This window comes from Nicotiana tomentosiformis, chromosome 1 (assembly GCF_000390325.3).
Source record: "Nicotiana tomentosiformis chromosome 1, ASM39032v3, whole genome shotgun sequence".
Lineage (NCBI taxonomy): Eukaryota > Viridiplantae > Streptophyta > Magnoliopsida > Solanales > Solanaceae > Nicotiana > Nicotiana tomentosiformis.
In genome coordinates this window covers 5,030,670-5,056,850 of record NC_090812.1, presented here as the reverse complement: position 1 = coordinate 5,056,850, position 26,181 = coordinate 5,030,670, and the positions used below count along the sequence as shown (strand labels likewise).

The 26,181-nt window shown below is 33.9% G+C and overlaps 5 protein-coding genes across 6 annotated transcripts; 1 reads left to right on the top strand and 4 right to left on the bottom strand.

Annotated features, from left to right (window-relative positions):
* Window positions 1-3,748: 3,748 nt before the first annotated feature.
* On the bottom strand, window positions 3,749-5,564 carry LOC104100642 (F-box/kelch-repeat protein SKIP25-like). Its single transcript, XM_009607915.4, has 2 exons — window positions 4,733-5,564; window positions 3,749-4,217 (listed from the first exon to the last, which is right to left on the bottom strand). The coding sequence occupies exons 1-2, from the start codon at window positions 5,531-5,533 to the stop codon at window positions 3,804-3,806; spliced, it is 1,215 nt and encodes a 404-aa protein (XP_009606210.1). The 5' UTR covers window positions 5,534-5,564; the 3' UTR covers window positions 3,749-3,803.
* A 3,595-nt stretch (window positions 5,565-9,159) lies between these two features.
* On the bottom strand, window positions 9,160-16,424 carry LOC104100644 (pentatricopeptide repeat-containing protein At4g02750-like). Its single transcript, XM_009607917.4, has 3 exons — window positions 11,318-16,424; window positions 11,092-11,229; window positions 9,160-10,282 (listed from the first exon to the last, which is right to left on the bottom strand). Exon 1 carries the CDS (start codon window positions 13,497-13,499, stop codon window positions 11,487-11,489), a length of 2,013 nt encoding a protein of 670 aa, XP_009606212.1. The 5' UTR covers window positions 13,500-16,424; the 3' UTR covers window positions 9,160-10,282; window positions 11,092-11,229; window positions 11,318-11,486.
* Window positions 9,584-10,036, bottom strand: LOC104100643 (uncharacterized). The gene has a single exon (XM_070181958.1). It carries the CDS (start codon window positions 10,034-10,036, stop codon window positions 9,584-9,586), a length of 453 nt encoding a protein of 150 aa, XP_070038059.1.
* Window positions 16,425-16,692: 268 nt separating the features above from the next.
* Window positions 16,693-18,210, top strand: LOC104100645 (glutathione transferase GST 23-like). Its single transcript, XM_009607918.3, has 2 exons — window positions 16,693-17,226; window positions 17,706-18,210. The coding sequence occupies exons 1-2, from the start codon at window positions 16,915-16,917 to the stop codon at window positions 18,066-18,068; spliced, it is 675 nt and encodes a 224-aa protein (XP_009606213.1). The 5' UTR covers window positions 16,693-16,914; the 3' UTR covers window positions 18,069-18,210.
* LOC104100646 (pentatricopeptide repeat-containing protein At3g03580) lies at window positions 17,876-23,035 on the bottom strand. 2 transcript variants are annotated; one of them, XM_009607921.4, is made up of 4 exons: window positions 20,106-23,035; window positions 19,964-20,023; window positions 19,680-19,753; window positions 17,876-19,192 (listed from the first exon to the last, which is right to left on the bottom strand). In XM_009607921.4, exon 1 carries the CDS (start codon window positions 22,994-22,996, stop codon window positions 20,198-20,200), a length of 2,799 nt encoding a protein of 932 aa, XP_009606216.1. In that variant the 5' UTR covers window positions 22,997-23,035; the 3' UTR covers window positions 17,876-19,192; window positions 19,680-19,753; window positions 19,964-20,023; window positions 20,106-20,197. The 2 variants fall into 2 exon arrangements, with proteins under 2 accessions (XP_009606216.1, XP_009606215.1); XM_009607920.4 differs by having other exon boundaries at window positions 19,964-23,035.
* Window positions 23,036-26,181: the final 3,146 nt, after the last annotated feature.

The following is a 26,181-nucleotide window of genomic DNA, read 5'->3' as shown; positions in this document are numbered from 1 at the left end:
CACTTTTAGTCATAACACTAAACAAATTTTAATTTTTAACAGAAATCTAAGATCTGACAAAATATATGTTCCATTTATTTTCTTGTTTACCGAAAGAAAGAAAGATGACAAATTTATCTAGATAGTAAATAATAAATATACATAAAATTTACTTACTATTTATCTATTTACTATTTATTTACTATACGTAAAATATACATTTACTAAGAAATGTTAAACACCGTTAATTTTTATTTACAATGATTGTTATCTAGATAACCTCAAATGTTATCTAGATTTTTTTTATTATATACATAAAATTTATTTTTATTTTATGTATATTTACTATACGTTGATTCCCCTTAAAATAAAAAAATCTAATAAATATATATTTATTTTATGTCAATGTATAGTAATATGTATATAATAAAAAATTCAGATAACATTTGAGGTTATCTAGATAAAAATTATTGCAAATAAAAATTAACGGTGTTTAACATTTCTTAGTAAAATGTATATTTTACGTATAGTAAATAAATAGTAAATAGATAAATAGTAAATAAATTTTATGTATATTTACTATTTGGTATCTAGATAAATCTGTCATCTTTATTTCTTTCGGTAAACAAGAAAATAAATGGAACATATATTTTGTCAAATCTAAAATGTGTTTAGTGTTATGACTAAAAATGCACCACTTTGTTAAAGTAAATGGACTATTAGTGCTCCATGTGGAAGAATATGTATGACTTTGAGTCTAAAGCCAAAGATAATGTATGGTTTTGGGCTTTTTGTCTAAAGATGCAGATAATTACTGTTATAGTCCTTGTGGAGACATGGAGTAAATAATTGATTATATTAACAAGGGGATACACGTATTAAGCATAAAAATATAGGAGTGGTTAATGAGGAATTAAGAATAATCATTACTACTATATATTATGATGGAGTAGTTGATTTAGGAAAAGTTTGTTTTTAAAGTGTTTTTACAAGGAATGAGGTTTTGGCTTTTTGGCTTTTCAACTACTTTTTTGACATATTGCCATGGCAGTTATCTTCTTGGCATTTGTTAGGTAACTTTAATTTGTGCTGCTTTATTATATTCTTTTCATAGTAGTGACAGAAGATAATGTACATCGTTGGCTTCAAATTTCTAACCTTAGATTTCTCTTTTGCATATACTCCCTATCTAATATTCTTGCATTTTGATAATTTTGTCATATATAGCACGTTCTCTTATACATTCCAGATGTTACTATTACTCATTAGTGAAGACAAATTAATTATTGTAGTAAGTTTAAACTGAATGTGACCTTATTATATGTATACATTTTAAATGTTTTGTGCGTATGTCGAAGTTTATGAGTTCAATTGAAACTATAAGCGAATACGATTCATATATGCCTATATGTTTATATAACATGCTTCTGTAGTTTAAGACAAATCCAACGTACTACCATACGATATATAATTGTCATAACGTGACGGTGGGGACCTCCTTTATAACTTGAAAAATAAGAACAACTTAGCTTTTAGCTGTTGCAGTTAATTGGTAAAGTTGTCAAGTCGCACTATATATTCTTTTAAACTAGAAACTAGAGATGCATGAATTTCCAACTAACTTAGGAAGAATAGTTGTGTACATGAATCATTGTCACACTCAAAGTTGATGATGGAACTACTTCATCTTCACGCTACCAATATATTAAACAATACGACTACTTCATTTATGCGGGATAAACTTTTAGATTCAAGTTGTATAATTAGAGATAATTCGGTGTATAAAATATCTCGTATTCATGCATGGTCCAGGGTAGAGTTGCATCCGTAGGGGATATGATGTAGCCAATCTAGCAAGCATTAATGACTATTTTCACCGACCGAAACTATTACCTATAGATAATATAAAAATTAAATAATATTACTGTTGTTTCAAGGCTCATTTCAAGCTAATGAACGAAAAATATTTTTATACGTTGAAGCTCTACGATGAAAGTAAATCTTAAGGGGGCCCTTTAAATTCTGTATGTAGTTATGTTAGGCCTCTTGGGTTAAGGAAAAGGTCAAGCTATGCCCCATGGGTAGGTCTAGGGATAGAAGCAATCTTGGGGTTGGTTTGATCTATATATTTATATCTATAGAGAGAGAGAGCGTGTAAGGCGTGTTTACACACCGCCACATTCTAAGGAACAGCCAAACCTAATTTGGTCTTCAAAAAGAGACCAAGAAGGAGAAAAAAGAAAAGGAAGAAAGAGACAAAAGCAATTGTTCGGTTAATTAAGGATATATATATGTTGCACTTTATGCAAGCTGTGTCATATGGTTAGATCAAACCCCACACAGATAAAGACACAAAAACACTTTGAATTCCTTGTGATATATGATGGCCTTTTCAAAGATCGTGGTTTTGGTACAAAAAATATCATTGATTAATTAACAAAAGACATGTCTATATATACTTGGTGTGCCTTTGCCCTTTGGCTTTCGTATATGAAATGGAGTATTATTATCTTTATTGTGAATCATGACATATTGACTTTACTTTTAGGTGGTCCTGATTGATCCAGGGACACAACTTTTGTAAAGTATTATTATCAATTCATTTTATTATAATTTAATTAATCTTTGGTGCAAAGCTTTTCCAGAAACTCGAGCTACGTGACAAACTTTTTTCGCATGAGGTTAAAGTTTGTTGAGTATGCTTCACGAAGAAAGGAATTTTGTAATAACTGGTCATGTTCATATGCTAATATAACAAACTCCAGCTTTTCTTAAAAAATATTATATGCACTACACTTGGGTTATTTGGTTCAGAATAAGGATATTTTAAAATTATATTCTCGAGATTATAATTTCGCATATCCTATATGAAATAGATAATATTAAAATTTTAATACAAATTTATATCGATTTTAGTTAATATCAACAACATAACACGAAATCAATGCAGTCTAAAATTTTGTACCGAAATTAATATTGGAATTCCTATAACCAAATGCCTTTCGGTGTGCATATCCCTTCCTATCTATTGTAAGTGTGATCATTGCGTGGAAGTTTTGCTTTTTGTTGAAGAAAAGTGGTGAAGTTTCTGTGACTTTTTTCTTTAATCAATTGTTTTGATTTAGTATATATGTGTAACTGAAGAACACTCAAGAGTTTCTTCTTTCCAATGTAAAAACCCCCCCCCCCCCCCCCCCCAAAAAAAAAAAAAAAAAGAGAAGAAGAACAGTCAGAAGTACTCTCTATTTACAAGTCTGCTCTTTGCATCCATTAAATGCGAAATCATAAGTAATAACCAAGAATTAATTGATTAAAGATGGATAACACAGTAGGGTGAGTATAATTAATGTTAATGGAAAAAAAGGTTGTGTAACAACTCAACCCACTACTTATATTGTTTTCTTTGATTGTTTTCTTTGAGTCTAGATCTCCACAACTTTAAAACATATAATTAGAAAACTTATTTCTTTATATACTCACCATCCCTATTATGTTTTGCCAAGTTGGAATAACATTTATATATTGATAACCTAAATATTTACATAAAAGTGTATTTTACCATATTACCATCGTGTGACCAAGAGATCATGTGTTTAAGACGTGAAAACAGTCTCTTATAGAAATGTAATATAAGACAAACATGTAACTTCCTTATTTTTTAGATTACTAGTTAATTTTGATTTTTATAGACGATTTACCTATAGTTATCTTTTTAGATAGCAATAGTAAAATGTAAATGAAAATAGGAGGCTTTGAGGCAATTTGTAAATTCAAGATCAGCAAAATTTGTTTCTTCCCTTTTTTGATCATTCAATATTACTGTATCAGTGTGAAACAATACTGATCCTTGGCAATATATGCAAAGCAATTGCCTCCATCTCCGGCGGAGTATTCACAACTCGAATTACATTAGCTGGTTTTACTGTAACATCCACCACCGCAATCTGCCGTCCACCACTACAAATGACACAAACTCGTCCTCTTCCAACACTAATTTGCTCAGCACCTTTCAAATGTTCACAAGACTCAATCAACTCTTCCCATTCATCAATTTCTGATATATATTTACTCAATGATCCCTTTATCTCATCTACTACGTACATCTCACTTTCATCATTTATTGTTGTTGCTGCTGGCCCATTCCATCCTGCTAGCATTCCCTCTCGCATCTCTTCCCACTCATCTTTTGTTATGTCGTAAATGGCGCCTTGTTTTACTGCACGTCCCTTGATATTTACCTGTTAAAAATATAATTAAGTAAATTAAAAAAAAATTCAATAACTACGATTTTGAAATGGCCAATTCCGACATAGATTTTGAATACAGCCTTCCGTTTTTTGGATGAGTTGGTCACACAACACAATATGGTTTCAAAGCCAGTGGCGGAGCACATAGGCTCAAGAATGGCCAGTTGAAAATTCTTTGCCAGAGAATATACTGGTATACAAAAACTTAATATAAGTGTATATAGGTTATATATATATATATATATATATATATATATATATATTAAATCTTTAACCCTTTTAGCGAATTCTGATTTCACAACCAGTCAAAGCAGGTAATGAGTGGCAATTATGACGTTGTCCAATACCCTTCTTACAATTTCTGGTTAAGGACATTGTAACAGTACTAGAGTATGTTACACAATTTCATCGCTACTCATTATTATATTAAAACAAAAAACAAATAACGTACTTAACCGGTCATAAAAAAAAATCAAACTTTTGAATGAGATAGACACATAGATTACCATGCATAGTTTCCCTCTATAGCCAATAGCATCAACAGCTTCTCTACTAAATCTTCCATCTTTCAATCCAGCCATTTTTTCCCATTTCCATTCATTAGCCTTTTTCTTCACATCCCATTTCTCTAGAGACCTTGCTACATCTCCATCATATACAGATCCAATACCACTTGCTATATACACATTTCCATGTACAGAAGTCGTACCACACCATCTCCGCGGCGTAGGCAATTTAGGTCCAAAAAACCATTCATTAGACAATGGATTAAATCCCAATGGACGTTCAAATGCAGGTAGAAACTTATGTGTAGTAGCAGCAATAAGAACCATACGTTCAGATACAGTTAAAGATTGAATTGAAAGGCTTCTTGATATAAAAGAAGGATGACGGCGAAGTACACGAATAGGTGGATCTGAAGGAGGATTTGGTAAAGTTTTCCATTTAGATGAAATTGGATCTAAGCAGAAAAACTCCACAGAGTTTTGTTCATGATCAACTTTTGTATGCTTATTGCTAGTATTAGCACTTGTACTGGATGATGAAGTAGTAGTTGGAGAGCATACAACATAAAGAGAATAAAAAGGAGGAAAAAATGAGGTGTAAATAAGGCGTCGCCAAGATTTGGAAACACCATAAAGAAGTGAAGGCTGAAGGTTGGAAAGACAAAGATGAGCTAAGTGATCTGGCAAACCAGGAATCAGTACTGATGATTCAATACTGCTTTCTCGGTCATTTTCTTGAATTTTTATGCGCTTTAAGGCATCTTCCATGGCTGTGAAATTGCTCCCCGTTTCTAACTTCATAGCCTTTGAGGGGAAAGAGCAAAAGTGGCCTATACACAATGAAATATATATATATACAGTTTAAACTCCCGTTTAGCCATAGATTTGGGCTTCATTTTTTTAAAAAAAAAAAATTAAAATAAAATTTATTTATGAAATATGATATCGTTTTGGAAAAAAAAATCAAAAATTTTTAATTTCCCAAAAACTGCCCTATTTTTCTTCCACTCGCAAAATTTCAACTTTTATTCAAATAAAATGCATGTCTAAACACATGTAACTTCAACTTTCAAAAATTATTTTTCAACACAACTTCAAATTTTTTTTTTTCAAGTTTCAATCAACCCTATATCTAAATGCTAGCTAAGTTATATATACTAAGTATAAAAAATTATTTACACTATCATATTATTCAAAGAAAAGAGATATTTACATAAGTCTCCTTAAAATGCGGGATCAATAATCTTAAAAATAAGATAGATTATTTATTACAATAAATAAATAAAGGTGATCTAATAATATAAAAATTATTTATACTAACGATCTAATAATATAAAAATTCTTTACATAGGCATGGCTTTTGGTGCTTGGAATGATGGTGTCTTTTGGCTTTGTAATTCTTTTTCTTGCTGGCTGTTGAAGTCATAATTGAAGTACTTAAAATCTTAGCTAGTTGGACTTTGTCCATGCTATAAATGCAAAACTTTACGTATTTAATGCTCACAAATTACATAAGATATTAAAAGGATGCTTACAAATTGAAAATTGACGAGAAATGAAAAATATCTCAAGAAAGTCCAAAAATGGATATTGTTAGAAAACTTTGTTTGGATCCGAGTATCCGACATAAAATGAGGAAGATAGTGCACAATACCTCAAAGATGATAATACAGTCAAAAATCTACTTTATAGGAAAAGTTTCTCTCTAAAGTATGATTTTAATGGACCGTGTTGAACCACGTATTTAGTTGCTTAGCGGGTTTATTCAGATTTTTTAATTATCAAACTAAATTAATGGTGTCGAGTTTTTAAATCTGTAAACCAAATCAAACCAATAAAGTCCGGTTTTTCAATCTCAGTTTTTCTCGAAATTTTCGGGTTTTCCCCTGTAATATCTTCATAGCGCAAAATATGTAACTTGTGCTCCAAATATTTCTTTAGTTCTAGTAGGATACAACTATATAATGTATTTTTCAAGAAAATAACACAATAATATGAGATGGGTCATAGAAATATACTAAAATATTCAATAACAATGATAATAAAATCACATAAAACAGATATTGCTAATTAATAAACCATAATAAAAATGAACACAATCTAAAAGTACTATATAAGTCATGCTAAAATAAGTACATAACTAAGCACTAAAGAAAGATAAACTACGTTATACATTTTCATTATAAACCAATGCAAAACTAAAAATAGATATCCAACATTATTGTGACTTCTAGTATTGAATTGAATTTATTTTGTTAGCATTAATATTGATCTTAACTTTATTTGAGTTGCTATATTTATGGGCTATAAAACTTATTGTACCATTCGAGAATGTTAAGTATAAGATTAAAATAATACATTAAAAGATAAAACTGTGAAAAAAGTTTAAGAAATATTTATAAATTACATCACAAAAAATATTTTAAATAATTGTATAAATATAATATCGGGTTGGTTTGGTTTCGGTTTGACTTTTATAGTTAAACCCAGACCAAACAAATTATGGTCGGGTTTTTTTCAATACCAAATCAAATCAAATCACGTCGGATTTTTTTTTTCCGGTTTGACTTGAATTATCGATATATTTACCCGCACCGCGTACTTATAAATTAAAGTGAAATTATATCACTTAATCATAGATTTAATGCACAAAACAAATGTTTTAAAATCATGATACAAATTCATAAATTATATCATAAATTGTACTTTAATCCTTTTTCATTTTCCTTTTTCTGTAATATTAAATAAGTTTATATGATACAATTATCTTGAGATTAATGAGGTGAACATTTTGACATTTCCCTTTTTAGTACTTGTGTAGGAATTTGTTGTCCACATAGATTTCATTACAAACTTCTATTACTTGACTTGTTGACATCAACAGTGAGCAAATTATCCAGTTTCTTTGCTTTTAATATTCCATGTTTTCGCAATGAAATTTAATACTCCCTCCGGTCCACGAATTTTTTGGCATTTTTTTTGGTTCAAAATAAGTGATTTTTCAAGATTTCAAGAATGAATTAATCATTTTTTTTTTCTTACATTACCCATGGAGTAAATAGTGTTGGAGTATGTGTTAGGAATATTTATGTGAAGAGATAGTAAATGTTAATATGGTCAACTTCATTACTAATTAATGTTAAAAAGTGAATTTCTTAATCTGTGTGAAAACAACTAAAAAATTACTTACTTTGCACCGAGAGAAATAATATAAATTAGTGATGATTTCTTAAAATAGAAGGAAATGATGAAGTGTGGATTCGATGATTATTCCTTTTCAAATACTCTAGTTGAATCTCATGTATTATTGTTGGGATCTCTGCAAACAGAAGAAAGAGAAAAAAAAAGCTCTCTCTTCTCCAGTTCTCCTACCTAACATTTTAAAAACATATCGTCATGGAATTATCAGTTGAATTGCAACAAAAAATTCACAATATTGGCACGTCATGCACTGTTCAATAATTCCATTATAACGTCACTCTTTCCTTTTTTAAACCTAAACCGCCATGAAAAATTAGGCAATGAGCGTAGCAAAAAGTTCGTAATTATCAACGTCAGCTTTATTTTTGGCTTAATTTCAAATACAGCTTGATGCTGTCATGCCGTGGCATCTAGCAGAGATCGATGTAGCCTTTTAGTTATTAGTTCATGAGATCTCAGTATTGTCGATATGATGTATAAATATATTATATATATATATATATATATGGAAATTTACTAAAATGATAACAAATATTATATTCTAGTGATCAAAGTAATGGAGTACTCATGCTCCGTACATAAAATGATAAGCATAATCTCAAAGGTGTTAACCTCTTTTTATATTTGGATTTAACTTATATACATTGACAATTATAATATAAATATTTTTACACCTACATATATTTTAACTTATTGTAATATGGTTCACGTACCTCATTGTTAGGTGTATTTATCTTTTAAGTGACCTTCTCGTGTACTATAAAAATTTCATACACGGTCAATATAGAGAAGTTAAAATCTTTATATATATCCCAACAATAACTCTCTCCCTTTCTATTGATGCCCTAGTCGTATTTAGCTTCTCATTAGGAATAGATGGGCTCACTTGTTGACACTTTTAGGGGTTGTTTGGTACATTAGATAAGAATAATAATTTCGGGATAAAGTTTGTGATTAAATTTATCCCATGTTTGGTTTGGGGTATTAGCTAATCCATTTCCGTTGTTTCCCTGTGCGACTCCCATCTATAGTCAAATCGGAACTAGTCAAAAGATTGTGCGACTACTTTGCCTACTGCCTGGCTACTTAATCTCTTAGTTTTGCACCTACTTTATACTTTCATTAACAAATTCTGGCAGCATCATATGACGATTAAAACATGATCGATCTGTTTTCATGCTTCATACCAATTAACAACATAGACTGACCAAATAAGGAATCTGAGATAGAACAAGAAGATATACTATACCAAATTTATCATTGATATTCTGTAATCACTAAAACGGAGAGTACTGTATAGGTTGAACGTGAAGTTTCAAGAGAAATTAAGAAAAGTTGGGGGAGGAGAGAGGGGAAGAGACTAAATAGGAAATAAGAGAGAACTACCTACGAAATAAGAAGAGCAATTTTTTGTTTGTTCAATTTTTGTTAATGCCAAGACAAGTTAAAATATCTGTTTGTGCTATTTCTACTTACATTCACCATTATCACGCATTTTCACCATCCTTAACAGCTCCTGAATGATGACATGATCCTTGAATTATAAATTATCTCCGCAAATCCAAATCTCTCGTTCCTGTGATAGCTCATGCATAATGCAGCCATTTATCAATCCACCTCACCAGATCATTTCTTGATAAAGTATTCATTTCATGAAGAAGCAACTGATAAGGCTAAAGGCATCTCAATTTCCTTTGCAGAGTTGATGGATGATGCATCTCCTCCATCTTGTTGGATATGGCCACTTTCTTGTTTGCCATTGTTAATGTTATTGTTATTAGAAGTAGCAGCATTTGCCTTGGAATCAGTCCTGGCCACCCCAGGGTTTGCCATTGTGGCATCCCTTGAGGTGCGCCTTGAAATCTGGCGGTTGTCAACGCTGCTGTCGCCAAAACAGCACCGTTTCATGCCGGTGTAAAAGTAAGTCAGGAGCCAAAATATGTAGGGAGAACCAATCAAGATCAATCCTGCAGCTGGAAACCATGGCTGGGAGTGATCTGGCACGAAAAGGTAGAGAACAAGGAGGACACCACCCGTTAGTACACAAAGACAGAACAAGGAAGAGATCAGAGGAACCCTCAAATCCCCCTCCCTCTCCTCCATTATCCCTCTTCAAATATTTTCCTTTTTATATCCCTACAGAAGGATCTGTTTCTTTTCTTTCCGTTGATTTCTTTTCTTCTATTCTTTGTTTTCCTTTTCCCTTCTCCCTCCCTTACTCTAGTATGTTCTTTGTTTTTCTTTCATTGTCGTCATTTTTCTCTCTTCCAGATTCTTCCTCCTCCTCCCCCTCTAATGGAGATCATGCAATCAAGATCTCTCTTTTTCCTATTTTCTTTTTTCGGGTACCTGTTTTTCGTGAGATGCAAAAAAGAAACAACAGGAAGGACAATTTCAGACAGGAAAGAAGAAAAGCGTTTAAAGCGGAAGGTTGTTTATAAAATATGAAATGGTAATGTCATTAATTTTAACCTTATTAAGACAAAAGACAGAAAAAATTGTCATGAAGTTGGACAAAACTTAGGTTTTTTGGTTCTTTAAAGCAATTTTATGAGTGAAACTCATTTTGTCCCTCCTATTGTCTTCGAAATCAAATTCTCTCTCCAATTTTACACTATAGACATTTTCTCCCCCTATCCCAAGCAGTATATTTTACCCGTACATTCTCAATCCCCACTATACGTAATCTTTTAAATTATAATACTTTAATTCTTTATTTCAAGTTAAGTGCTCTATCTATAATTTAGATTATGACCTATCTTAATTTAGATTATGATTTTATAGGACAGAATTGACTGGTGATTTATAAATCCATGTCTATTTTTTATTCGCTATGTGCATATTCTTAATATCGTATTTATTTATACTTAATTTACTAAGTTCATAAGTCAAAAGATATATAAGCATCCTACCCTACATCTCCTACCTTGTATGCGAAAACTTACTAGTATTCAGTTTAAACGTTCCTCTAAAGCTTTGCATAAACGTTTCTGTTTTCTCATTGATGAATATATAGAGGCTATCATGTTGCAAGGCATTCGAAAATTTTATCCTAATAGTCTGCAGAAGCTTAATTCGATTTTCACTTTTGTAAAGCACAACTATATTCAAGATTTTCATCTAGCTCTCATCGTAAAACTGCTTAATTTTGAACTTACCTTCCAAGATTCACAGCTTTCACCAGTAATTGCACCCAACTCTGACTAACACCAAGAGTACTTTCGTCAAGCATAAGGTTTCAGGTCTTCATACAATCACATACTGGACTAGCATCTGTAACAGATATCAAGCAACATCTGCGAAGAAAGAGAAGCTTTAAGTTGATGCATGTGCAAAAGATTCACATGCGTAGCTCTTCAATTTAGAGATGTTTGAAGAACCAACCTCTTAATGAGATTTGAAGGCTATTGAGTAATGTTCCAATCCTAGATGAATTCATCAAGAAGGAACCAGAAATTCTATTCAGGAACTTTTATAGATAGGAATACAGGGAAAAAACATGTTAAGAAACATTAATTTCTTCAGAAGAACTGAATTTTGAATAGCATCCCTGCTACACTACTGTGCCACTATCCTCAATCAGTGCAGAAAGACTTTCTAGTTCTTTGTATATGTCCTTTGCTCTGGGATTACATCTTTCATTTGAAACAAACTGAGATATACAACCATTTATCTCAATCCAACTACATGCCAATTCTTTCTTCAAATCATACTTTTTAAGTAGTGCTCTCACACGAGCTGCATCTTTCCACATTCCTCTTGTAGAATACAGATTTGATAAAAGAACACACATTCCAATATTAGAAGGCTGAACGCTTAGAAGTTTCTGGGCTACAAGATCACCTAAATCAAAATTTTCGTGGACTCTACAACAACTAAGCAATGTCTCCCAAGCATGTGCAGGGAGATTTACAGGAATTTGTTCGACAAGCTCGAAGGCTTCAGCTAGCATACCTGATCTCCCAAGGAGATCAACCATGCAATTATAGTGCTCAGCCTTTGGAATTATACTCCACCTTTTCTCCATTGATATAAAGTAGCTCCAACCCACGTCCACTAATCCAGAATGAGCACAAGCAGTTAGGACACCAAGAAAAGTTACATGGTCTGGTTCATATCCAGCTTGAATCATACAAAGAAAAAGATCAAGGGCCTCTTTAGCCGAACCATGACATGCTTGTGATACAATCATGGCATTCCATGCTATTGTGTCGGGTCTTTTCATATTTCTGAAAAGCGAGGAAGCATCATTTATAAATCCACACCTAGAATACATGGATATGAACGCACTCGTTATCATTGTGTCATTTTGAAAACCACTCTTGGTTACACAGGCATGCAAAGCTCTTCCCCAAGCATGCAAAGCAAGAACACCACACAATGAGACCACATTGGAAAATGTGCTCTGATCCGGCTTGTAATTATTTTGCAACATCTGGACATATAAAAGCAAAGCTTCCTCATTTTGATATCCCGAAATCATAGTGTTCCACGAGGTTTCATCTTTTCTAGGCATCTGCCCAAATAACTCTCGAGCACTAGTTATATCATCTTGCTGAACATAACCCCACAACATCAAATTCCATGACACTGTATTCCGCCATGCCATCTTTTGAAACAGATGAAGAGCATCTTGCAGTCTTCCATTCTGCAGATAACCACTTAGCATTGAATTCCAAGCAACAATATCCCTGTGAGGCATTGCAGCAAAAAGTTTTTCTGCCTCCTCTATGTTATTATTTTCACAGTACCCTTGAATCATGGCAGTCCAAGCGACTACATCCTTCTCAGGCATATCATCAAATAATCTTCTAGCTTTCTCCACCTCCCTCACTCTTGAGAAACATGTGATCATACTAGTCCAAGAAGCCACATCATGCGTATCCATTCTCATAAATAACTTATATGAATCCTCAGTCCTCCACATGTCAGCATAACCTGCTAACATAGCATTACAAAGTGGCACACTTTTCACTGGTGCTTCACTAAACAACCTCTCAGCTTCACTCACATCCCCGTATCTGAAATAGCCTTCAATCATAATCGCCCATGACACATCATTCTTAATCTGCATCAGATCAAACAATTCTCTACCTTCCTCTATTTTCCCATTGCTCACATACCCCGAGATCATCGAATTCCAGCAAACCACATTCTTATCATCCATTCCATCAAACATACGTCGTGCCATCTCTAAATTCCCATTTTTGGCATACCCGCTTAACATGGCTGTCCAAGAAATAACATTTCTGCTAGGCATTGCATCAAAAACTTTTTGAGCAGGATTAATCATCCCATTTCTGATATACCCAGATATCATACAGTTCCAAGTTACTACATTCTTTTGGGGCATTTCATCAAACAGCTTGCGTGCCGCCTCAACATCACCTTTCCTAAAATAGCTAGTAATTTTTGAGTTCCAATTGAACAACGAGTTTGCAGTGGAACTCACATGACGAATCCAAGAATAAGACTTTACGCTCCAAAGGCAAATGTGTGAAGCCCATTTGAGCCGTCTATGCATAATAATAAAGTTTTTTTGGGGGGTAAAATATTCAATTATCATCCATGACGAATATACTAATCTTATTATTGATCATTTCATCAAGGGAAAAAAGGAAAAAGTAATGAGATCAGTAATTTCGCTCCAAGTGTAGAAATCAAATTGTGTTACTAGTCGATTTTGAAATTTGTGATGAATTTCTTTCCCTGAAAATTTGTGAGATCACTTGAATAAGACTATCGAGCACAAGGAAGTGTTCCCGCGGGAATTATTCACACAAGGTGACCACTTTTGAGGCCTAGTATTTGGAAGTTGAACACTTCTAAAAAATTAGATTCATGGTCTGAAGAGTTAGTTTTAGATTTTAAATTTCAGACCAGGAGACTTCACGGTAGTGGCTATTTGTGTCAAAAGGCCAATTATAGCACTGGGCTAGTAGGAGGCTTCTTGAAGTTTAAACTTAAAGACATCGTGTCCTAAAGTTTAAAAATTGTGTCCAAAAATTCGAATCGTATGGCCTGAATTTTAAGTTAGCATTTCAGAAACTTAGGACACTTTGTCATGAAATTTGGGTAATTTGGCTAATCTTTATTACATTATGAATTAAGGATATATTTTAATAGTAGGCTTAAAAGTGGCTACTGATGCACTTCTCCCTTCCTGCTATGTAGATGGGCCATATTAGCCCCAAAATAAACAAAATTACAAGGAAATGATAGGGGTATTTGCAGTCGTACCCTATATTTGTGCCACCTTTTAACCTGTACCATATTTTTAAAAATTATTAATTTTACAATTACACCCCTGACAAAAGATCCGTAATAATATGACAATTACACCCCTGACAAAAGATATAAAATATGCATCACGCATTAATCGCGTGATCTACAACCTCATTCATGAAAAAAGATCTCTTCCACTCCTCTCAGCAGCTTTATCAAAAGACCAGAAACTTGTCCAAATTCATCTTTAGAATCACACTTGCATGAAGTTGTTTCACCTTGAAGCTAAAACTTCATGCTAATGTAGCATGAAGTTGTTTCATGTTGAAGCTAAAACTTCATGCTAATATAGCATGAAGTTGTTTCACAATGAAGCTAAAACTTCATGCTAATGCATACTGAAGTTATTTATACTGCAGTCTACAGTTTTGTCATGAGTTTTATCCGAAACTTCAGTCTAAACATGCTGAAGTTATTTAGTTCATTTGCTAAAATTTCAGACTAAACATGCTTAAGTTTTTTAGTTCATTTGCTAAAACTTCAGACTAAAGATGCTTAAATTATTTAGTTCATTTGCTAAAATTTTAGACTAAACATGCTTAAGTTTTTTAGTTCATTTGCTAAAATTTTAGACTAAACATGCTTAAGTTTTTTAGTTCATTTTCTAAAATTTTAGACTAAACATGCTTAAGTTTTTTAGTTCATTTGCTAAAATTTCATACTAAACATGCTTAAGTTTTTGTCTTGCAGTATGTAATTTTCTAATTAGTTTTTTCTAATGCATGCTGAAATTATTTAGTTCATTTGCTAAAATTTCATACCAAAACATGCTGAAGTTTTGCCCTGCAGTCTACAGTTTTATCAATAGTCTTTTATTAAAGAAGGGCAAAATCAATCTTTTTAAAATACTTTTAACAAAAAAATGGGTACGGATGCAAACGAAAAAATAAAACGGGTATAAATTAAAAATGGTCAACCAAATAGGGCGCCCAGTGCAATTTTTACGAAATGACAGTAGATGGTTGTCGATTTATGAAATTAAGGATACAACATTATTATATGTCATCTATATCTTTTTAAGTTGTTGACTTTTACTTGCAATCTAATCTATCGAGTTCAAAGATTTTCTCAAAACAGTTAGTAGAATGTTGGGATGACAGAATATAATGATTTTCATCTTTTAGAATTGGATTAAGAAAAGCTATTTACTTCCTCTTATGGTTCAACATTTAGAAAGCTGAACACGAACCACCTTGTGAACGCTTAATTGCATAGTTACTTTTTATTCAGCCAACATAATGTTTACCAATGGAAAAAATCCAACGTAAACTTACTACTTCTTGAACACTTCACATTTTTAACCATTGATAATTCCATCTATTTCACACTTTTGATAACGGAAAGAAAATAGAAAATATGAATCAAAAGATGTTACCTTCCCCTCTTTGGATACTAGAAACATTCTGAGAACACTGGTAGAAAAATATAATTAGGGTTGCTAAAGTGTTGAAACTAATGAAATTGTGGAATCGACTTGAATACTTATTAAAATTCTTGAAATTTTTTTGAGGTACAAAGCTTCTATCACCATGTACTACCAGATGAATGCGAATATCCCTCTCAAGACAAGACAAAGACCAAACCAACACAAACGACCAAGTGAAACAATTCATTGGAGTTGTCATCTCTGGTAACAATGTTGTGATAAGGCAAGTCCAAATCATCTTTAGCTTAATGTAAGAAATTCTTGATCCCTTCCAAAGATTCCAAACGAAGCAGATTAGTCCATATTTGTCTACTAGTAATTGAGAAATTTCCACGCTTTGCAACGCAATGGCTGACATCAAAGATCGGGCGTGTTTGGCACGAATGAAAATGTTTTCAGGGAGAATGAGTGGTTTTATTACTTATTTTCCCTTGTTTATTTGGTGAGTGAAAATCGGAAAAAATATTTTTTAGTGTTTGGTTAGAAAATAAAAAATATATTTTTGTACTACTCTCCTCACTTGCTCCTCCTCCCCTCCCCTCCAAATAGACAACATTTTCATGACTCTATTTTCTTCAAGAATTTAATTATTTTTCTAAAAATTCACACAAACTCAAAGGAACTAATGTGATGCTTTATTTTTTTACGTAAAAATAACATTGAAATTTGTGCTCCATAACTAAAAAGAAAATACTCTTTTTTGGTTGGAAAAAAAAACTCTTTCTCTAACATGAAAATAAAGTACTCATTTTATTGAAATAAAAGAAAATATTTTTTCTGCATCATGGAAAGAAAATACTTATTTTGTAGAAATAAAAAAAAATACTTTTTTATATCATGAAAATAAAATACTCATTTGTTGAAATGAAAAAAAAAAAATATATATATATATATATATATCTAATAATAAAAAGAAAGTACTATTAATAATATTTTTATTTAGGGTGGGGTGGAGTGGAGGGGTGGGGTGGGTAGGTGGGGATGGAGTGAGGGTTGGAGTGGGTGGGTTGGGGTGTGAGGTGGGGGACATGGTGAAAAAAGTTGAGAAGGAGTTTTGGAAAATATTCCTCCAATTGAATATCTAGCCATATACTGCATTATCTAGAAAATTCCAAGCACATGAATTTCTAGCCATATACTGCATTATCTAGAAAATTCCAAGCACATGAATTTCTAGCCATATACTCCATTATACATCACTTCTGTCAAATAAAAGAACAACCTGAGTGTTTAAATAGACTTAGCTTTCAGATATCACTTGCAAAGCAACATGGCAGAAGAACTCAAGCTTCACAGAACATGGTCGAGCCCATTTGGTTTGAGGGCCGTTTGGGCGCTACATATCAAAGGAATCCAATATGAAACCATTTTTGAAGATTTAAGCCAGAAGAGCCCTGAACTCCTGCAGCATAATCCTGTTCACAAAAAGATTCCTGTGCTTGTACACAAAGGCAAACCAATCTGTGAATCACTGGTAATTCTCGAGTATATTGACGAGACTTGGAAGGAAGCTCCTTTGTTACCTCAGGACCCTTATGAAAAAGCCATAGCACGTTTTTGGGCAAAATTTGGGGAGGACAAGGTAAGAAACCATTGATCTGTTAATTTCAGAAGAAAAAAAAAATAGAATTTCCGCCACTGAATCGGCCTACAGATGCACCGGTCGTCAGTATAAAACTATGGTGAGTGAAGGTGTTAAGACAGGGCAGGGTAGACCTAAAATAAATTGTTTCGAAAGACCTACAAATCATTAAAATCAATATAGACTTAGCTAAAGATAGGGCTCAATGAAAGAAAAAGATTCATATAGGTGATATATATAAAACTTATTTTACGCTTTCACTTAAAAGAAGTGAAGATTCATATAGCCGACCATAACTTGTTTGAGACGGATGTGTAGTTGTTATTGTTGTCCTTTTGTGTCTATATTAATATGTGAAGAGAGTGCCAAGATAATAGTGAGTATTACTCAGACAGTAAGACATTTTCCAGTTATAACAAGAAGCTAACCTTTTTCAAGAATGCATTGAATTTTTGTTGATATGTTTCTTTTGTCCGCAGCTTCTTCCATCAATATGGAGTGTATTCACAGGACAAGGAAACGAGAAAAACGAAGCTCTTGGTCCAGCAGTACAAAATCTAGAACTCCTTGAAGAGCAACTGAAAGAGAAGAAATTTTTTGGTGGAGAGAAAATAGGATACCTGGACCTTTCACTTGGTTTGTTGGCATATCTTCGTGATGTATTTGAAGAGGTAATCGACCTGAAGTTGTTCGATGCAGGCAAATTTCCTCTCTTGTCAGCATGGATGGATAACTTTTATGATGCTCCAGTAATCAAAGAGCACTGGCCACCTCGAGACAAATTAATAACCAAATTCCAGCTGCTTCATGAAAATTATCAGACAGCAAATGCTCCTAAATGAACTAGTTTGTTAAGTTGCTGCTGTATTATAGTTCATGGAAATAACAACAAACTCCATCAGCTGATGGCTGAACCGCTTGTATCAAGTTTTCGATGTTTTCTGGACTATCAGGAATAAAAGTTTTGAAATTCTTACTTGGCTATCTTTACTTGCTACCTGAAGTAACACTGTAGATGTAATTCTCAAGTGTCGATTAAGTAATAAATTGTACATAATTTTAATTCAGAAGATCAATTTGTTACTGTTAGAGTACTGAAACATTATTTATTTTAATACCCACAGATATTCTTATGGTTTCTAATGCCCACAGAAATAGCTATGTGCTCAGCTTGCAGCAGTAGAATATCTTGGCAAAAACAGTGAGGAAGTAGCTAGCACAAAGTTTTTTTCTTTTGGGGCTGAATAAAAAATTTTAATTACTAAGTAAACATTATGTACAGTACAAAAAAGAGCTGAAAGTGGAATTTCATCCCAATTTCAGCCAGCTCCCGTTCAACCTACTACACAGCCTAGTCAAAAGAAAATTATCTAATACATGCTATGGATAGTAATTGAGTTGCTCCAGTCTTCTTGTCAAACTGCATTTCATAGTTCCTCTGCAGAATGTCTTTTGTATAAGCAGCTTTGTAACCACTTCAGCATTTCTTTATCTACCCTGAAAAACTCTCATATTTCTTTCTTGCCATATAAAGTAAATTGCACCTGCAAGCACAATTCCAAATACCGCAGCACCAGCAGTTTTCCCTTGCATAAGACTTCCTGCCAAGGCAAATTCATCCTCCCAGCCCATGACTGGCTCTACATATACCCTGCCACTGTAACAACTTCAACCACATTCTGGCAGACCATTCAGTCACACCTGAAGAACAAATGCTCTACACTTTCATTCTCTACAGAACAAAGAGGGCATATTTGATCAGCAGTTACACCCCATCTAGCCAGCCCATCCCTGGTAGTCAATCTGCCATGACCAGCTAAAGTAAGCATAAAAATCCACCTAGGACACCCTTGATTGTTACATACAAGTTTCCTCCATGCACCTAGCACAAAGTTGAAATCAAAGTAGCTCACGCTCTGCGTTCATTCCCTTTAGGAGTATTTTGCTGGTTCCTGCTATTCACATTCTTCATACAGGCAAGAAAGATATTCAATGAATGAATTAGTAACACGAGTTCCCATGAAATATCTAGCTTATAATTATAGACAACTTTCATTTTTCTTCTGCCACTTATATCTCGAACTCCAGTGGGCTATGATCAAGCTTTTGATTGCTCGGATAATAGTCCCAGAACCTAGTGAGGTCATTAACAATAATGGTGTTTAATTTGTCATGTAAACCTTTATTTTCTGGAATTATGATCCGGCTGATAGAAGCAACAAAAAGATATGAAGGACGAATGAAAAGATCAATCGAAAAGAAGCTCACAGATCTACCAGGTATATTCTTTTTGTTGATGTATGTATAAACCCATACATGATAAAGAGGACAAAACTACTGATTTATGAGATTTAAATGGTTGGACTATTGAATTAAACGTCCAATACCAGGTGTATCACAGCAAGAAATTTAATGTACTTTTAACCTACCAGAAAAGAAATATAGTAGTATACCTTTGTATGTATCTCTATCTTTTGACCTCCGAATGAGAAAGTAGGTACGCTATTCCACTAGAAAGAAGCAGGCCCTTCAATGACAATGGCCAAAATTAAAACAAAATAAGGAATGAAGATAAAAGTACAACCATTTTATCTGAAATTTTATCACAACATAAAGGAGTTTCTAATGAAATACCCTAATAATGGATTAACAGGAATACACAGAAGTAAAAAGCACGCTGGAGATGGCTCACAAACTCTATAACAGCAGTTTTATCTTTAAAAAGTGAAGACTTTACCAGATACGAAGATCCTTAATACTTTTGCATCTCTTTTTGAAGTCGAATAGTGCACCAGTCCTGCAACGTAAGGTAGAAACGTAATAGTACAGGAGATATAGCTTGAAACCTCACAAATCTAGCAAGCAGAGAGATATTTCACCTCCAGATTGTTTCCAAATGATAAATCCTTAATTTCTTCAATTTTAGGAATCTTTTTATCTGCTAAGTATGAGGAAGGACGACAGACTTTAATCACCAGTAGTCTCTGCAGCTACATGTCCCATCCTTGAACAAGTGAAAGCGATTTGCATCTCTAACTAGTATTTCCCTCTGCACAATTTTTGACACATACTTGGTCCAAGTGTGGCAATCCCCACAAACCCGGAGATTCTTCATTACTTGCAAAGGTGAACCTTCTTTTGTGTTCAATAATCCAAATGCTATAGCAAGTCTTTCACTATGCCCACAAAGAAAGTTTATCTTCTCATCTTCACCGACATCATGCAAAACAAATTTTAAGTCAGCAACATAACCTTCCTTATCCATTGCACTGTTGAGGTCCTCTATGAGCTCATTGACTTGTTTGTATTGTTGAAAAGACCTATCCCCAGTGCCAAAAATAAAAACTCTGCTGCGAATTTCAACCCAACTACATCCTGGGTCTTTTTTGAGTCCTCTAGCTTTCAAGGATTTTCGTATTGTTCTTACTTGGTCCCACTTCCCTAAGGTGGCATATACGTTGGAAGCTAAAACATTATACCCAGGATCGTCAGAGTTCAATTCAACAAGACGTTCTACAACACGTTCAGCAGTCTTGGTATCTCCACTAGCTCGACAAGCACTAAGTAGAGCTCCCCACATACTTGCATCAGGTTGCAGCGGCATAGAAAGGATAAAGTCCTCTGCTTCAGTTAGTAGACCAGAACGTGATAAAAGATCAACCATGCAAGCATAATGTTCAATCCTAGGCTCAATGTTGTATTCTTTTCTCATTTGGTTAAAGCAAGCACGGCCTTCTTGCACTAAACAAGAATGGCTACATGCATATATAACGGCAACAAAAACAATATGATCGGGAACAGTACCCCTCTCCTTCATCTGTTGAAAAGATCTGAGAGCTTTCATTCCTTCGCCATACATTCCATATGCAGAGATCATTGTTGTCCACGTCACCACGTCTTTGATCCTCATGTGCTCAAAGACCGAGATTGCACTCTTTAAACTCCCAGTTTTGGAGTACATTTCGATCAGTGCATTTCCAACAGGGACATGTGACTCAAAATTGAGCCTGATAATGAAGCCATGCAGCTCTTTCCCCTGTCTTTTGGCAGCAAGCAAGGAACACAAAGGCAACGAACCTAAAAGGGTAGCAACATCTGGCATGATACCTTCCATTCTCATCCTACTGAGCATCTTTAAACCTACGTAACTTTCATCATAATGACCACATGCAGCAATAATAGTATTCCACGTTACAATATCTCTAGTATTCATGATTTCAAATTGCCACACTGAATGCTCCATTTTACCACATTTGGCATACACATCTAGAAGAGCATTGCCCACAATAAGAGTGGAATCATATCCTCTCCTAATTATATCAGAGTGGAGCTCTCTTGCGAAATCCACGTCCATCAACTTTGTACAGGTTGACAGAAGTGTCACAAAGGTTACAGAATCTGGTTGCACGTCTATCCTCATTATCTTAAACAGATCTACTGCTTCCTTATTAAAACCATTTTCAACATAGCCACTAATCATTGAGTTCCATGAGACCAAATCCCAACTTTTCATGGTGTCAAATACTTGCCTTGCAGCTGCTAAAGCACCACATTTTGCATACATATTAATTATGATATTGCTAGCAGTAGTATCACATTCATATCTATGTTTCAAAATAAAGTCATGAACATATCTTCCGAATCTTAAATCCCCCAAATGTCCACAAGCTTGTAAAACAGAAGTAATTGTAACCAGATCCGGCTGATACTCACAAACCATTTCTCGAAACAAGTTGATGGACTCCTGATGCAACCCGGAGCGAGAAAACCCACAAATAATGATATTCCAAGTGACAGTATCTCTAACTATCATCTCATCAAAGATTCGCTGACAGTCCAACAACCTCTCAAACTTAAAGTACATCGAAAGAAGTCCGTTACTCACAGTCGTATCTCCCTTAAATCCACTCTTCTCCACCAACCCATGAACTGTCTGACCCTGTTCAACCTCCATCAAACCCCCACATGCAGGTAAAACACTAGACACGGTAAAAGTATCAGCCACAACACCCAGTAACCTTCCCTCCCGAAAAGCTTCCACCGCCTCTTCCCAACACCCATTCGCATTATACCCCGAAATCAAACTATTCCAAGAAACCACATCTCTATGAGGCATTTTATCAAACACCTCACGAGCTCTCCCTAGTTCCTTCATCCGCGCATACATATCAATCAAAGCATTACATATATACAAATCTGATCCAAAACCCATCTCCAAAACATCATGAACAATTTCAGCCATTTTAAGATCCAGTAAATTGCCACACGAGTTAATAATCGAAGGAAAAGTATAATTATCCGGCTTAACATTTAATTTTCTCATTTGGGTATAAAAGTCTAATGCTTTAGAGAATAACCCATTATGGGTCATGGCTCTAATGATAGTATTCCATAAGTAAACATTATGGGTAGGTGAATTTATGCGGAAAATGGATAATGAAGAAGCAGGGTCTTTGAACTCGGAGTACTTTGAAATGAGTTTTCCACAGAAGAATGTTGATTGGTGCTGGCCTGAAATTACTATGAGAGAATGAACTTTGTGGAGATTAGTTCGGTTTTTAACAGATGATAATGCTCTTGAGAGCAAAATATGGAAGCAATCGTCGGTTCTTTGGCCTGCACTGCCAAGCTTTATGAGCTTCATGGATAAAACAATAACATCTTTGATATATTTGAAACCAACAGGTTTTATAGCATTCCGAGTCCTTTCCACGCCCGCTGGTACAATGCTATAGTCTAATTTTGTAGTCCTATTTAAACAAAGAAACATGTAGTATTAATCCCTATGTGCTCTTACCGAGAAGATTCTAGTTCTAGTTAACAAAATAGAAGCAAAAGATTCATTTATCCATATCAATTTGTTGAAATTATAAAGTCTAGAAGACTTCATCTTCTCTTGGGCATATAGATTTTACTAGTTTTAAGATACGCCCGTATCAATAAAAATAAATCAACATAAGTAATATTTAAAATATATATTTATATTATAAAATAAAAATTAATAAAATTAAAAGTTCCTAAAAAATAATAAATGTTAATTATATTTAATGTTGGGTCCACTCTAAAAATGTAAGGTAATATTAATTGAATTATTGAAATGTGAAAAGGTCTTTCAATTACACTATCTTTTTGATAACTTAATACTTTATATTTTTTAACCTCTTACGTGAAACTTGAGAAATTCGAGCTTCCGCTATAACCATGGCTGTCACGACCCAATTTCACCTATAGGTCATGATGACGCCCAACACTATAGCTAGACAAGCCAACTATTAAATTAAACATATATCGATAAAATTTAAATCCAAGAAAAATAATAAGACACCAAATTCTACCAATGTGTGTGCCAAGACTTGGTGTCACAAGTGTATGAGCATCTAGTAGATTATACAAAAATTCAAATACTGTCTGTAATGAAAATAGACAGAATTAAAAATACAAGAAGAGGCACTGGTAGCTGCAGGACGGCTCAGAAAGGCAGCTCACCACTACGGCCCTGGATAACGAGGATGTGCTATGATAGGTCCTCCACTAGTATCTGTCTCAGATCCTGCACAAAAAGTGCAGCAAGTGTAGTATGAGTACGTAAACAACGTGTACCCAGTAAGTATCAAGCCTAATCTCGAAGTGGTAGAGACGAGATGACCGACCTTGACACTCACTAAGGGTCAACAATAATAAATGGAATAAATTATAATTATTCAAATCAGCATGATTCACACAGTTAACAATAATTTTATTCATTTAGCATAAATAATAAAATCCTTCAAATGCAACAATTTTCAATCTATTAATTAAATCCTTCAATTTCAATAAAAATTTCAATTTATCAAATAGCTATATAAGCTGCAATTCAATTTCAATAAATTTTCAATTTATCAAATAGCTTTATAAGCTGGAATGAACTGTCCAAGTATCAAATAGTTTTATAAGCTGGAATAAACTGTCCAAGTATCGTGAATTTTTTTTAATTATCAAGCATGATTTCTGCCGAGGTCGTACGGCCCGATCCAGAGTTTTGTGTATACTGCCGAGGGACGTGCGACACGATCCATAGATGCATCTATCCTGCCGAGGCGTTCGACCCGCTTCACAAGAAAGGAGGACATTTTCTGATGTACCTCCGGAATGAAAGTATATTTGTTATAAGATAAATTCAGGAGGAAGAACAATTTCTCTTAACAATTAATTAATTTAAACAGAAAAATCAAGTGTGTGTGTGTGTGTGTATATATATATATATATATATATATATATATATATATATATATATAAAAATTAATTAAACAAAGAATACAATTTACACAAGTAATTCATGCTTTGAGTGCTAAACTACCCGGACTTTAGCATTAATAGTAGCTACGTACGGGCTCTCGTCACCTCGTGCGAACGTAGCCCCCATAATTAGCAACAATTATTTAATTTTAATCACCTATGATGTAATTTCCCCCTCACAAGATTAGACAAGAGACTTACCTCATCTTGCTCCAATTTAATCCACTAGAAAGCCTTTTCCACGATTATCCAACTCTGTCTGGCTCGAATCTAGCCAAAATAATTCGATAAAAAAACTAAAAATTATAGAAATCAATTCTATAAGAAAATACTATATTTTTAATAAAAATTCCGAAATTATTTAAAAAATCGTCTGTGGGACCCACGTTCGAAATTCGGCGAAAGTTACGAAATCTGACAACCCATTCAATTGCGACTCCAACCATACCAGTTTCACTCAAATCCGACACCGAATCGATACCGAAATCTCAAAAATTCGTTTGTATGAGATTTCTAAAAATTTCCCAAATTTCAATCTCAAAACACTAATTAAATGATGAGAACAATGATATATTTGTGTGTATAGACCAAATCCAAGTTAGAATCACTTACCCCAATATCTTTTCCTTGAAAATTAATCAAAAATTGCCTCTGCTCAAGCTCCAATTTGTTAAAAATGGCGAATGGGACGAATGCTCTCTATTATAATTCTGCCCAGGCAGCTCTCGATCATGGCCTCGATCCTTGGCCTCGATCGTGGCTTCGATCATGGGTCTCGATCTTGGGCCTCGATATTGGGCTCGATCTTGGCCCAGAATTTCCAGTAGAAAGAAAAAATTGCAACAGCTGTTTTAAGTCCAACTTTTGATCCGTTAACCATCCGAAATTCACCTGAGGCCCTCGGGACCTCAACCAAATATACCAACAAGTTCTAAAATATCATACGAACTTATTTGAAACCTCAAATCACATAAAACGACGATAAAATCATGAATTATGCTCCTGTTCAAGCTTAATGAAACTTAAATTTTCAACTTCTACATTCGATGTCGAAACATATCAAATCAACTCCGATTAACCTCAAAATTTTCATACAAGTCATAAATGACATAACGGAGCTATGAAAATTTTTAAAACTGGATTCCGACTCCGGTATCAAAAAGTCAACTCCCCGGTCAAACTTCCAAACTTAAATTCTTGTTTTTAGCCATTTCAAACCTAATTTAACTACGAACTTCCAAATAAAATTCTGAACACGCTCCTAAGTCCAAAATTACCATACGGAGCTGTTGGAATTATCAAAATTCTATTCCGGGGTCGTTTGCACATAATTCGATATCTGGTCACTATTTGAACTTAAACTTTTAATTTTTTATCAAAATTCCATATCTCGGGCTAGGGACCTCGGAATTTGATTCTGGGCATACGCCCAAGTCCCAAATCACGATACGGACCTACCGGAACTGTCAAAATACTGACCCGAGTCCGTTTGCTCAAAATGTTGACCAAAGTCAACTTAGTTGAGTTTTAAAGCTCTAATTCACATTTTAACCATTTTTTACATAAAAACTTTTCAGAAAATTTTACGGATTGCGCACGCAAGTCGAGGAATGATAAATAGTACTTTTGAGGTCTTAGAACACAAAATTAATTATTAAATTTAAAGATGACATTTTGGGT

Excerpts from the sequence above, each read along its gene's own strand:
- LOC104100642 (XM_009607915.4), bottom strand. The coding sequence starts at position 5,533 with ATGAAGTTAGAAACGGGGAGCAATTTCACAGCCATGGAAGATGCCTTA. Across the intron at positions 4,218-4,732 it reads ATAGAGGGAAACTATGCATG|GTAAATATCAAGGGACGTGC; the intron begins GTAATCTATGTG and ends TATTTTTAACAG.
- LOC104100643 (XM_070181958.1), bottom strand. The coding sequence starts at position 10,036 with ATGGAGGAGAGGGAGGGGGATTTGAGGGTTCCTCTGATCTCTTCCTTG.
- LOC104100644 (XM_009607917.4), bottom strand. The coding sequence starts at position 13,499 with ATGATAATTGAATATTTTACCCCCCAAAAAAACTTTATTATTATGCAT.
- LOC104100645 (XM_009607918.3), top strand. The coding sequence starts at position 16,915 with ATGGCAGAAGAACTCAAGCTTCACAGAACATGGTCGAGCCCATTTGGT. Across the intron at positions 17,227-17,705 it reads CAAAATTTGGGGAGGACAAG|CTTCTTCCATCAATATGGAG; the intron begins GTAAGAAACCAT and ends TTTTGTCCGCAG.
- LOC104100646 (XM_009607920.4), bottom strand. The coding sequence starts at position 22,996 with ATGTTTCTTTGTTTAAATAGGACTACAAAATTAGACTATAGCATTGTA.